This window comes from Ambystoma mexicanum, chromosome 7q, assembly GCF_040938575.1.
Source record: "Ambystoma mexicanum isolate Mex_15411 chromosome 7q, UKY_AmexF1_1, whole genome shotgun sequence".
NCBI classification, from domain to species: Eukaryota; Metazoa; Chordata; class Amphibia; order Caudata; family Ambystomatidae; genus Ambystoma; species Ambystoma mexicanum.
The window spans coordinates 520,560,233-520,574,180 of NC_090941.1; the positions used below are offsets into that span (position 1 = coordinate 520,560,233).

The 13,948-nt window shown below is 46.5% G+C and overlaps 1 protein-coding gene across 1 annotated transcript in view; it reads left to right on the forward strand.

The window, feature by feature from the left end:
- The window catches only part of CPB2 (carboxypeptidase B2), a 298,149-nt gene that overhangs the window by 160,284 nt on the left and 123,917 nt on the right, over nt 1-13,948 (forward strand). The window contains exon 7 of the mRNA XM_069640447.1: nt 1,354-1,464. Coding sequence (XP_069496548.1) covers nt 1,354-1,464 — 111 coding nt within the window. The remainder of the gene's footprint in view (nt 1-1,353; nt 1,465-13,948) is intronic.

The following is a 13,948-nucleotide window of genomic DNA, read 5'->3' on the forward strand; positions in this document are numbered from 1 at the left end:
GCAGTGCAGTCTATGCATCGTAATCAATGTGTTTATAACTATTGAACTGACAGTATTGTCTGCTTTACAAAATAGCAACTTCTTATTTTTAGATTTATAGTTTGCTCATTGTTTTGTAGGAAACAGCCACAGCAAAACAGCTGTTTACAGGAGCAGTAAAGAGCATACGTGTGAGCTATGTTAGGAAGACTGTGTCCAACTAAAACAAGCGGCTATGTTAAATAAGCCAAAGAATACTGGAGAGTGACCCTTGTGGTGTTACTTCAAAAGGCCCAAAATACATTTTATTTTTGAAGAAGCTTTTATTTATTTCAACATATGTAATGCTACAGTATTGTAGCCTATGGACAATGGGCGACTTGTTAGAATGAAATCCCGTTCTTTTTTGACTGAACATTTTGAGAAATCCTTGATATTGTTTGACACATTTTATTCTCCTTGATATGACAAAAATCAACTTAGCTATGAGTTTGTTTGACGCTCAAACTTCAAATCAATTTGAATAACTTTGGGGTATTTTAGTATACTTGGTGTATAAATGTGGGGTTATCTACCGCTGAGGCCTAGCCTCCTTCTGCGATCAAGAGCCTCACAGCTAAATATCATGAGACCAAGGGGCCTAAATATGAAGACGCAGAATTGCATAAGAGGGCAGCGACTTTGTATCGCCGGTCCCTAAAATGTTCTCTGGGATATGAATTGTCCCTCGATTGGTTTCATAAACTTGACAAATGGTCCATGTTATTGAAAATGAGAGCTAATTCCCTACCACTAGAAACCGAATGCTATATGTGAAGTGGCTCCTGCGATGGTGCTTGCAAAGAGGATTTTATTTACTTTTTACTTTTTTGTCCTTTTCACGCTGCTATACGGTGGACCTTTTTATTTCTAATATTTCTAATATTTCACTCTTCGAGTATCAGGCGAGTCCAGGTGGCTGTCTTTCGAGTGCGAACGCTGCGCGCAAGGGATGGGCAATAGGTGTAGACCGGTTTTTAGTTAATCCTTTTGGAATTCGACAACCAATGTTACTAACTTGAATTTGATTGTCTTTATGTGTTATGGTGTATTGTACTGTTATGAAGATATGTCAATCTTCAAAATAAAAAATGGACACATTTTCCATCTGTGTGGCAAAATAAATCACCATGGAAATTGTAAATAAGAATGGGCTGAGCAGGAAAGATCAGTCGCTGTGTAGGGGCAAATGCTACAGAAACAGAAACTGCAGGTGACGCAATTTCTTTTACAGAAAAATGTTATCCTGTGCTGTTGCCCATGATCGTCCATAGAGCGTGTGCTTTATTGTATCTAGATATTGAAACGTGTGTTCTGCATTTTCTTGCTTTGCAGGCAACCGAATTCTATGACAGAGACTCGCTTATGAATAAGCTTCTGAAATATCTTGACTTCTACGTCATGCCTGTGATGAATGTGGATGGATATGAGTACACCTGGACAAAGGTGAGTTCACTGCTCCCGTTGGAGTCTGACCAAGCAAGCAGCCTTAGAAAGTGGGGACTGTAATTAATTACACTACATTTCAACTTGCCCCACCTGTGTTATTTATGGGAAGAGTGCCTGCATAGAAATCCACATTGCCACACCCGAACAGCATTTCCTTTACATTTTAGTTTGGACCCACAGTTAGTGCTGCTACAGTGCCACTTGCATGCCAAAACTATTGGCAAAGCAGCGTATATTGGGGAGACGACACATGAGGTGGGACTCACACCCTGCAGGCGTCCTTTCTCTATGTGGCCACCCCCTACGTGACTGTACGCATGCCATAACCGGTCTATATGTTTGCCAACTTCCCATCCATCTGCTCTCTATCCATGCTCATAGAAATACCCTTGACCTGCATTACAAGAATCATAAGTACACTTAACGTGGCACCCTTTTTAAAATAAACTATGCAGCATCGCCTTTTCAGTATTCAAATTGGTGGATGTCAAAATGGCCGCCCTCAGCTCCTCTCTTAAATCTCTACTGGTGAAGGGAACGGGAGGCAGAATACCTGTACACCCATAACACAAGGGTTGGCTGCCTAGCAGCAAGAGGCCAGACTTCCAGATACACACCTGCCCCACAGTGAAGAACAGTGCCTGCGCACCCACCTTCACTGTCCCATGAGTATCAAGTCTGTTCACTGCTGGGGAGGGTGGGATTGGGGAGGGGCCTGGAGTGGGACTCCAGTGGCACTTCTAGGACTGGTGGTTGTACACCTACAGCAACTCTCAAGCTCTGTGTCAAGTCCAAGGGATTCCAGCATTAAGGCTCAGAGGAGCACCCGACCAGCATCAGAATGTGTGCGCTGCCACGCCCGGTGCACCCACATAGATCACCAGTAGACTGGCTATTGGGAACAGGCTCCCATGTCTCCCAGAGGGACCCACCTGTCGAGTGTTTTACTCCCGACTGCCCTATAGCCGAGTCACATCTAGCTCCATAGCCTGGGCGCTAACAAGCTACAGCAGGTTAGCCGACCTGCCCTTGTCTGTGCTTGCCCCCTTTACTGTTAAATGTGTTAATGGCCCCTTGTTTCTTGTGCTATGGAGGCCACAGATGACGTGAAAGGGACACCCCATCTTATAATGGGTAATGTGTCTGAAATGTGCAAGACCGGTAACTAGCCACAGTCACTAGGCCTTGCTTTATGGAATTTCTCAGGGCCTGAAGGTAATTAGTAAAGGAAAGGACATACGCATGTATTTTGACATCCATCAATCCTCCCACATACAAACATTACCAGTATGTTGTTAGGGCTGGAGAAAGCCCAGGTCTCCATCTTTTATTTCTTTGGGAAAGGGATCTTTTTCCAGAGATACCACCCTAGAGATGTTAGCTCATGGATCTGCAAAGCTAGTGGGTACAATTCTGGAACTGGAGCTACATCTGTTTCTTGGTGGCAATCAGATTCAGAACGCCTTATTTATGGAGAGGGGAGGGCTCTATCAGCAGGTGGCCCTGCAAATGAAGCAGTGCCATGCCAGCTTTGGTTTGTGTGTAAGTATCACAAAGCCGAGCCAAGAGGTTCTTATATAAAGGCAAAATGCATTAAATCGTATTTGTGTACTTTAGAAAATGTGGACCAAGGAGGCAACTTAAAAAAGGGAAAACAACTTAAGTCCAAATGTCACTTTTGTCTCCTCCCCGGGGTGAGCTAGAAAGCAACGGAGTGCTGTACACGTCTACATATCGTTCTCCTTGTGGTTGTCCTTGACCGGAAATAGCAACTCCCTACTTCTATACAATGTAAAGGCTGTGTTTATGTCTGACCTTCTCCAAGGAAATCACTTGCTCACAGGCATACATAAGGAGTGAATCATTGCATAGGGTGGCAGCACATTTTGAGCTATAGGCAAGGATTGCCGGAGCATTTCCTATTGTGCCCCCTATGGGCATCCTCCTTCTGGCAGACTCAGATTGGAGGGGGACCTGCTAGCCCTAGCAGGACTTTAACTATGCCCCTATAGTCCTGGTCCACCACTCCTACTCCCACATCAATTCCATATTTTAAAACCAGTCCTGACTTTGCTGTTATCCATCAGTGCCTAAAGGATGCTAAATTATTAGGCAAATGGAAACCAAAGCGCAACCGCCTGACAAGATGGCCACATCCTCATTGCTACATCAATCACATCTACTAGAAGGAAGCATGAATGACCTCGTAACTCTCACCCCCCTCAAGGTAGCTCTTGGAGATTGTGGGTAGGCTTCTAGGACTCTAAGGATCCCACTTCTGACACTTCTATCATGCAGCTGAGTGTCTCTCACACAAAGGAACAATGCAAGAATTATCATTCAACACAATTTAGGGAATGTGTAGATTGGGGTAAAGGTGGGAACTCGGGGAAAAAGTGAAAAAGAACTTAAATCAGAACGCTGCTCTTGTCTGACCCCATCAGTCGCAACCTTTAATCATTGAAGTATTTCTTGTTCTTCCTGTTTTCTTGGTGATCTTGGTAGATGGTTTGAGGGTGCTGGGGACCTCTCCTCCCAAGTCCCTCTGGTCTGAAATAGGGCTCAGTCCCAAAAGATTGGGTTGAAAAAAGTTTCTTGCAAATTGTCAAAGATGTAGACACAACAGAGGTCACCCCTGAGATCCTACTGGCATTGTCCTTGGATTATCACCCTCTTCATTCTCAGGGTCATGGTGCTGTGCTCCCTTCCCCTCCCCTCAGCCTCCCAATACTATATTTATTTTCTACTCAAGGTTCGGGCACATGCTCATACCTAAAACGCCTCTGTTCCGAATTCTTTCCACCACATCAACTGGCTTCGCCTTCACCTCCTTGATGCTTCACAATGCAATTGTTCACCCACTTCTGGCTCCCTTTTTTTAAGCTTTGGGTTCACCTCTACTACCCTGATTACCTTAGGGCCTAACTTACCATTTCCTGCAACCTTCTGCTGATGTTCACTTTCCCCTCCTTCACTCTTCCCGACGGCTTCCTTCCTTCCTTTCCCCACCCGATGTTCTCCTTCACCCCTTGCCCAGGCCTGGCAGCATGAACCTGCCTCTCCAGGATCTGATCTGGTGTAAGGATAAACCCAATCCTTATCAAGATTCTCTTTTTTTCTGAGTGGCTTGAGCACACCTCGGGCTCATCACGCATCCAATTACTTCGAGCCTCAACTGTTTTTACAAACAAACTATCATTCTTCCAATTCTTTACCCAACGCATACAGAGCCCACTTTCCTCAACTACTGTCATTCTGCCCTTCTGAGGACTCACACCAGGGATGTCATTTCACAAAAATGCCAGGGATAGCAGAAGTGACATCACACAGCCCTTGACCTCTGATGACATCACAGGAAGTGATGTCCTTTGCCCCACCCCAAAGTGACATCACAGGAAGCGATGGCACACAACTTTTCCCCCCTTGTCACCCCTTGACAAAACAGGAAGTGGCATCACAGCATTGTTCCACGGTACACTACGAAAAATATGGTTACGATATCACTGTAATATGATATTCATTTCATACAAGAATGGATCGCCACATGTATCATTAATATTAGTGTGTGTAGGCCCATATTACCAAATTACTGTGAATGCAAGCAGACGTCCAAGGCCAAATGATAATGATGTGTTATTATATAGCATGCTTAAGCGCTTTATATAGAAGAATTATACACACAATATCACAAAACCTGTGTTGGTACTCATTTATCGACCTCAGAAGGATGAAAGGCTGAGTTGGCCTTGCCAGGATTCAAACCAGCAACCTGCAGATCACACACACAATGCAGTAGCGAGCGCTCAACCCACTGATCTATCTTACCAGCTATAACTATCTCACCATTATAGTACAATTAGCAATTACGTGTCTGAATGTTCTGAAAGTCAGAAAGCAAATTACACACTGTATTGGATATCATTAAACTGGTAAGTGAGACTTAACAGCAGGCCAGTTCATCTACAGGTCTGGTGCAAAGTTGGCCGCATATCAAGCCTGTGTGGATCTACTTTTCAGGCTTCAGAGTTTGGCAAAATACATGCCATTGGGAGGGTTCATAACTGTGTATTAAAGCATTTAGAGTAGCGCAGGGAAAGCAGCCACTCAGACAGTATCCTGTACTCTGGGCACTGGTTACCTTCTACATACAAACAAACATCCTGAACAGCATGCCAGGGAGCTACGAAAGATAGACACATTACAACAACGCATTAATTGTGGCAAAATGAAATCAAGTGCCACTTTGTGTGCAATGGTAAAACATGTCTACACTATACACACGATTTTAGGCACAAGGATTTTGTCAAGTGAACGAAAACACCAAGATGGACTGTCTTGTGATGATCGTAACAGAGACAACAGCATAAAAAACCTTCTATAACTGCAACTTGCGAAAAGCAAAATACTTAGTCCGAAATAGATGCTCATTCTACTTTAAATGCTTTTTGGAAGTTTTTGTCTTCATTGTGAATTTGAGGTGTTTAAGAACAGACTAAATCAGTGAATCACCCCCTGAAGTGTGCCTAAAATAAACCTTTAATGAGTCTAGCAGTTATTGCATAGAATTCCAGAAAGCCAATTTATTTGTTATTCATATTCTTCATTATTTAGGGTCACTACTTAAGTGTTACACTTGTGGAACCCCCTCTTTTTTTTAAGATGCCTGAACAAGAAAGGCAGCCACTCCAGAAACAAAGAGCCACATGCCAATGGCCACAGGCCAGGACCATCCATTATAAGGGGTAACAAGGGAGACCACAGGGGTCACAACCGACCTCTAGTGACCCCCAAATGATGTCCCTGACTCACACACACCACACTATCACAAACATACCTCTTTCTGGCTACATAACCCTTACTGATGTCTGTCTGTCAAAAGCTTCCCCTGCTCCCCATTTCTTATCCTCACTACTCTTCCATCCTTTTTTTATTTTTTACTTTCATTTCCTCTTCCCTCCTTAAGGTTTGAGCATCCCTGGCAGGGACACAATACGCCTAACTCCTAGACAAGTCAGGAGCTTGGGGACCACTACAGTGGTGATTTGGCACTGAATGAAAGCTCCATAACATAACAGTTAGACATTTAAATTAAAGAGGAATATTGCAGTTCTGGTCACTGCCTGACTCAGAAAGTGCCACCAAACAACGAGGAGATGAGGGGGAATTAAACTGTTTGACCAAACAAACCCCCTGATTTAGGTACACCTAAACATCATAAACTAAAGACTTGGTCAACAGTATGTCGTCACAGGGTGAGATGTCCAACCTCACCTAAGGAGAACCTGAAAGGGGAGAAAAGTTAATTTCCGGTACCTCTAAAAGGTTAGTAGCCACCTAAGTGGCTACACAACAAAAAGTAGATTAAGAGTAATGCACATTGAACAGATTATTCACATATACATTTTATTTAAATATTCAACATTAATTAAGAATCACGATTAAAATGCCAGGGAGGCATAATCCATCTCCCAATTAATACAAATCTTTGGCACAGTCCATAAGAAATTGCACAAAGGGAAACAAAAACACAATTACAACAACATAAGCACACCGGGATCGGGAGTGTGCATAAACCATAAAGAAATGTACAGTTGAAAAGTTTAAAGACAGGAAAGCAAAAATGTGTGTCTAAATCAACTGTCTCTTATCAGCCCAACCTAAAATAAGTTGTCTAATATCCAAAAATGAAAAGCTAAATTCACCACTTTGTCCCACACTCCTTCACTCCCATTCAACCCAACATGTTTCATTCCTCACTCATTCTGAACACACACAGTCAGGGGAAATTCATCATGCACTTAAAAACAATTTGTGCCAAGGTTATCAATAAAATTAGCGAAGGTATATCAACGCCAAAGGACCTAATTGATTGCGATCAGGGAGTGGAATACTCTCAAAATGTGCTCAACCGAACCACGCACTGGTAATGTCAGGTGGGTGTTGACTGCTTAGAAGCACCAACAAAACAGCTATTTCCTGCTACTGTGGTGAGCTTCAAATTTCCTCCAGTGGAGGGTGGACATCAAACACCTGTGAACAAACAAAGAGATAGAAAGACCAATGAGTAAGACCTCTCTCTCAACAGACTGTTAAATCACATTGTCTGTGGAGCTATCATATGCTCCAATTTCATACACCGAAAGGGGCGTCCTACCATGGAAAGGTTCATTTCTGTTAAAAAAATACTGGCGAAGGAAGGTCTAGGGATGGAAAGTTGTCACTCATTCTATCTGGTTATCAAAAACTTGTTCATCTAGCCTCTACCGGGAGCGGAATGAACCCATTCGGGCAAGTCCCAATGAACCGAAATCTGCCATACGAAAAACCAGAAACATCAGCCAACCTGGCTCTAACATCGAGTTCAGCGAGATTACCAAAAAGGGGACTTCAATAGCGCACCCTAAGAAGGTGCGGGTCACGAGCCTGTGATGGCTGGTCCCGCACGGCAGGGACTCTCAATCAGTCCAAATTCAATCACAGAGTCACTCTTCGATTGAAATGAAACGACCTGTAGATAATGCAAATTAAGTAATATTACTCGTGCTGAGGGCCAACTTAAATGGGGAATAGCTTCAAAGCTTGTTCCATAACAGTAACTCTTGTGTCATTACCTTGTGTTCATTCACGGAGCATATATGTCATGTTCAGCTGGGGGCGTGGCTACGAGGGCCATGTAGGAGTACGTGGTCTGGAGGAGCTCCTGAGATCCTGAAGTGATCCTGGCGAAATAGTGCATAACAAAGTGCCTATGACTGCCGAAAATACACATGCTGGTGTGTGAACGGGACGGCCGTGCCCAATGAACTTTTGGAGTGCATAGGAGGGATGGCGACGGAGTTTTGAACACGATAAGACTGGGAGCACCGGGGACGGAGGATGAAGCAAAATGGCCGACCGATGGCCGGAACAAAGGAAGGAGTCGGCCGCGTGACGGCCAGGCCATTGAAGCGGACAGTGCGCGCATCTGTAGTGTGCGCGGAACGAAGGATCCCTGTGACGGGATACAAGCGCGGATCGGCCTGAACCTCCGAAGTGCTGTGGACAGAAATTGGTGGGGTGCCCTGCACGTGTGGCTGAGGACCCCTCGCGTAACATAGGAGGGGTTCGCGAACCGCTGGGACGGCTGTGGGTCACAGCGGCGGCATCCGCTCTCACGAGCTGGATGGGGACAGGAGATCCCTGGTAGTGCGATCACAGCGGTAACAGTACATCGGGAGGACTACAATGTATCTAACGGGCGCATAGCCCGAGTGAACGAAACTGAGCGAGAGGTCCCACTTGAGAGTTCCCGAACTAAGGCAATGAGGAGGAGCCACGGTACGGCTTGCAGTCAGCGGGAGGTGTGCAGACTGATAGAAGGACTTCTGCAGAGGTGCAACGGCAGCGCAGGGTTGGAGTGCGCTTGCACACGTTAAGCAGCAGCGCGACTGGGAGCACTCGTGCTCGAACGCGCAGGAGGTATTGCACACGCGGCACGGCCCGCGTGCGGTGCCCCCGCAGCCTACAACAGGCGTCGGCCCTTAGGCAGGTAATAAGGAACTGGGCCGCGCCGCAACATGATAACAGTAGCGAGGCACTGCGAACGAGAGGCTTTGCTTGGGAAGTTCACAGTGTTCTGCACCGGACACCCTTGATGACACGCACGCTTTGGCCATCACAGGCCTCCTGGTGCTGCCAAACAACTGAGAAGAGGGAAGAAGGTGGACTTGTAGGCCATCGCGGGCTGCCCGGGACGGGTTTAGGGGGAGGCTGGATGTGCCTTTGAGGAACTGACGCCCCCGCGCCTGGGTGGGCTGGTGATATTTGGACTGTGCTTGGCCCTCCCCCAGCCCGTGGAGTGGCCGGAGTGGTGTTCATACAGCTACGTGGGACAGCGCAACCCACTGTGGCAGACGGGGCTCGGCTGGGTGTGCCTCTGGAGTGGCCCCCTGAAACCTGATCCAACGGTCGCAGAACCATGTCCAATAAAGCTGTGAGACCGAAGGGCAGGCAGCCCACACTGGACGAATTCTCCAGGACGTCCCCTGGTTCGGAAAGCTCCAAAAGCAAGGATAAGCCTTCTGCGGGCGGCATGCCTGTCACGGGCACTAACCAGGAGGTCCTGGCTGCGATTGCGGACCTGAAGGCGGCTTGGGAGGCCAAGCTTGAACTAGCTGTTACTGAGCTGAAAACGGCATTGGATCTTAAGGTTGGTGAGGTGCAGGAAGAGGTGAATTTACTCCGGCAGGACGTCAGATCCCTGGCGGAGCGCACTGAGACCCTCGAGAAAGAGGTGAGCCCGAACACTGCGGACTGTACCTCACACAAGGCAGAATTGCACGCCCTGGTGCAGAGAGTGGGCAACCTGGAGAACAGGGCGGAGGAAGCGGAAGGACGCGCCCGACGGAATAACATCCACATAGTAGGCTTGCCAGAGGGATCAGAGGGCCATGACCCCACAGAGTTTATCGAATCCATGCTGCTGCAGGAGATACCTGGAGGAGCTCTGTCTCAGGGATTCGCGGTGGAACGTGCGCACAGAGTTCTAATGAGGAAGCCGCCGCCAGGTAATCCACCTAGGCCAGTAATTGCCAAGATCCTTAACTACCGGGACCTGGAAAGGATACTGGAACACTTCTGAAAGGGTGGAACAATTAAACGAGGGGCGGCAAACATAACGGCCTACCCGGACTATACCATGATTGTGCAGCGGAGTCGCATGAACTTTGGGACCGTTAAGGGAAGATTGAGAGAAGCGGGCCATAAATACATGCTGCTTTACCCGGCGAAATTGAAGGTTTTTCACAAACACAGGACCTTGTTTTTTGAAACTCCGGAGGATGCCATGGGATGGCTTGAGCGCAGGGTTGCCCCCAGGAGCCCGACATTCAGATGGGAAAAGGAGATGGAGGAGATAAGTAGTGAACGATGGGGACCCCATGGGATGGAGCGGTGTAGGACTATGGGACTTGATTATAGTCATTGGTGCGGCCATTAGGCAGATAAGGCCAGATTTCTCAATAATATGTGGCTAGCACTGTGACTATTGCTGTTATGAAGAGCCTTGCAGAGCTGGTCTTTATACCCCATTTAGTATTCATAGTTAAGTGGCCATTAGGGCGACTTCACCCTACTGAGCCCTGGGCATAGGTTTGTGCTTGCAGGGCTAGATGTGGGGGTGCCTGAGATCCAGGGATGGAGCTGGGCAGCAGTTGGGGAGTGTGGTGTTGGGGAAGGGATGGGTGGGGGCAGGGGAGGGAGGAGGGGAGTTTGGGGTGTATATAGTTATGGGGAGTTTGAGTTTGTGTCTGAGCCTACGAGGAAGAGCTAGAGGGTTGTATCTGTATCGCATGGGTGGGCGGGATTGGCTGAATGGAAGCGAGGAGGATATTAACGAGCTATGGGAGATCTTAAGATCGTAACCTGGAATGTCAGGGGACTTAACAGTTACTTAAAGAGGAACAAGGTCATGCTGTATTTAAAAAGACAAAAGATATTGCATTGCTGCAGGAGACGCAGCTGACGCGAGGAAAATTGGAGCTGGTTGGGAAAAAGTGGAAAGGTATGGTAGTGGGTTCCCCGTACTCTGCCTATGCTAGGGGAGTAATGATTTGGGTGGCGCCGCACGTTCCGTTCCAGCTAATACAGTAAGTTGTGGACACTGAGGGGAGGATGGTTATAGTGAGGGCGTTGGTAGAGAATAAAGAGGTGTGCATTGTAAACACGTATGCCCCCAATCATAACACGGCGGCATACTTCAGGACTTTGTGCGCCAACCTGGGTGCGTGTGTGGGTGGTGCGGTTATCTGGGGAGGGGATTTCAATTGTGTGCTGAACCCCAAGGTAGATAGATCTGATGGCAAGATTGAGAGGCCCACCCCAGCAGCTAGGGCATTGCAGACGCTGCTTGACGATTTCGGATTGGCAGACGTGTGGAGATTAAAGCATCCTACTGAGAAGCATTATTTCCACTACTCAGCCCCGCAGCAGCTGCACACAAGACTTGATTATGTTTTTGCCACGCCAGATGTGGTGATAGAGACTACTTAAATAGAATATAGGCGAGGGTCCTATCAGATCACTCGCCTCTGGTCCTATGGTGGCAATTTTGGCAACAATATGACACTATCGGTATTGAGGTAGGGGGAGAGAAACATCTGATATCCCTGTATGCGGACGATTTGTTATTATATTTGAAATATCCTTAGGAGAATCTACAGTATATTCTGGAGGTAATGGAGAGGTATGCGGGGCTGTCTGGCATATTGGTGAATCCCCAAAAATCTAGCATATTCCCGCTGGGCAGCTACAAGGGAACCCCCTTAGGAAGACTACCAGTGTTGCCAATACCATGGGCGGTTAGTTCCTTCCGCTACCTTGGAATAGATGTGTACCACACGGCGGAGGAGGAATTTAGGCATAACACCGAGATAGCCATAGGAAGAATCCGTAATAGTATGAAGTTCTGGGAGAAGTTGCCCTTAGCAATGATGGGACGAGGGGCGATGCTGAAAATGGTGGTCCTGCCTAGGCTTTTGGATTATTTTAGCAATATCCCATATATGATACCCAAGAAGTTTTTTGTCAAGTTGAACAGCATGTGTAGAGACTTCCTGTGGCATGGGACCCGGAATAGAGTGGCGCTCTAGAAGTTGGAGAACTTCCATGAGAGGGGGGTATTAAACTGCCTAATTTTGAGGTCTATTATGTAGCTGGTCAACTGCAACATGTGGCCAAATGGCTCTCCGATGAAGCAACCCCCGAATTTAGGTTGTTTGGGCAGGACTGCATCCCGTTCTACCTGAAGGAAATTATCTGGTTGCCTGGCTCAGAAATGAAGGAGCTTCAGGGGATGATGTTTCTTGGGTGGAAAATGTGGCGTAGAGCATGCCGGATGATGGAGGACCCGTACCCGTGTCCCCCGCAGGTGCCGCTGGTTCCCCTGGCGGGGGGGATCAGCAACTGAGGGTGGTTATCAGAACCTATTGGGAATCGGTCGGGCTGGTAACGGTGCGGGATATTTGGTAAGAGGGGACCATCAGAGATTTCGAAGGACTAGGGGAAGAAGCGGGCTTGCATAAGGGCCAGTATGTCACGTACCACAGGTTGGTGCAGAACATTCGAAATACGTGGCCTGAGACAGCATTGGCGGGGGCACCAGATGCCACTATGGGGATAATATATGACATATCAGAAGGGGGGCATGAGATTTCGAGATTGTATGAGATGGTAATGACTAGGGTTGGGAAGGAGTTGACACATTTGAGATTGAACTGGGAAGCGGAGGTGGGAGCCCAGATGGAGGATAGGATGTGGGAACAAGCCATGGGATACCACAAGAAGGTATCAGGAAATGCCAGATTACAACAAATACAGTTGTATATAACGCACAGAGCATATATGACCCCTATGCGAATATCTAAGTTTGGAAATGCGGGGCGTGCCCTAAGTGCGACCAGGAGAACGCTGATATGACACATATGTTTTGGGCTTGCCCAGTAATTGAGTTTTTCTGGGGAGAAGTGGCACAAAAACTGGCGGGGAAAGGGGTCACGATCATTATAGATACGGCCTGGGCCTGCCTACTGGGAGGGTTCCCCAAAGCACGGAAACTTAGACATGTTGGGAAATTGAAAGATTTGGCATATGTGCTTGCAAAGCGGAGGATTGCCATGGGATGGAAACAGTGTCATAAGCCACGGGTGGAGGTGTGGTGGAAGGAATTGCAGAAATGGGCGGAGGCTGAAACGGTGGTATGGCAGGAGGCATGTAGCATGAGTGGGGAAGAAGAAATGGGCACCCTTATGGCATGGAAAGTATTAATAGCAGGACTGTTTGGAACAATATCGGATTCTGCGGATTCAGAAGAAAGTGATACCCTGCCACATGCAGCAGATACTGAATGTGTAGGACAAACAGGCTCTTGAAGGGGGGTGGGACCGGGGGAGCAGAGGTCAAGACTAAGTGATATTAATGTGATGGTTGTGAAATACACTGCTTCTTCAATTTGTATTGTTTGTTGGTTTTGGAAAAATTAATAAAATTTGTTTAAAAAAAAAAATGAATTACAAACTGTCGAGATGAGAATGTGTTAGAACATCAACAAACATCACAACAACGTTTGGCGTATACACTGGAGTAACACTGAATAGTGTCTTCACGTATAGTTCATCACAAAATAAGTTTATATTGGATTTAACATTAAAATAAAGTACATAAAAACAGTAAAATGTCATACAATGTGCAATATGGAAACACACATGCACTATATATGAATATAGTTATATACATCAATTTCTGTTCTCATTTATACAATGCTCTTTCGTTGTAGCCAGTATGTTCCTTCATTTTGCCTGTAACTTACGCTGTGATACCTCCGGGTTTGGGCGTACAAACAAATACAATAAATAAATAAATACAAATATAATTTCAATGTCATAAAAAAAAATAATAATAATAATATATGTCATGTCCAGCTCTAGTGGGGACAGTTACATCAATG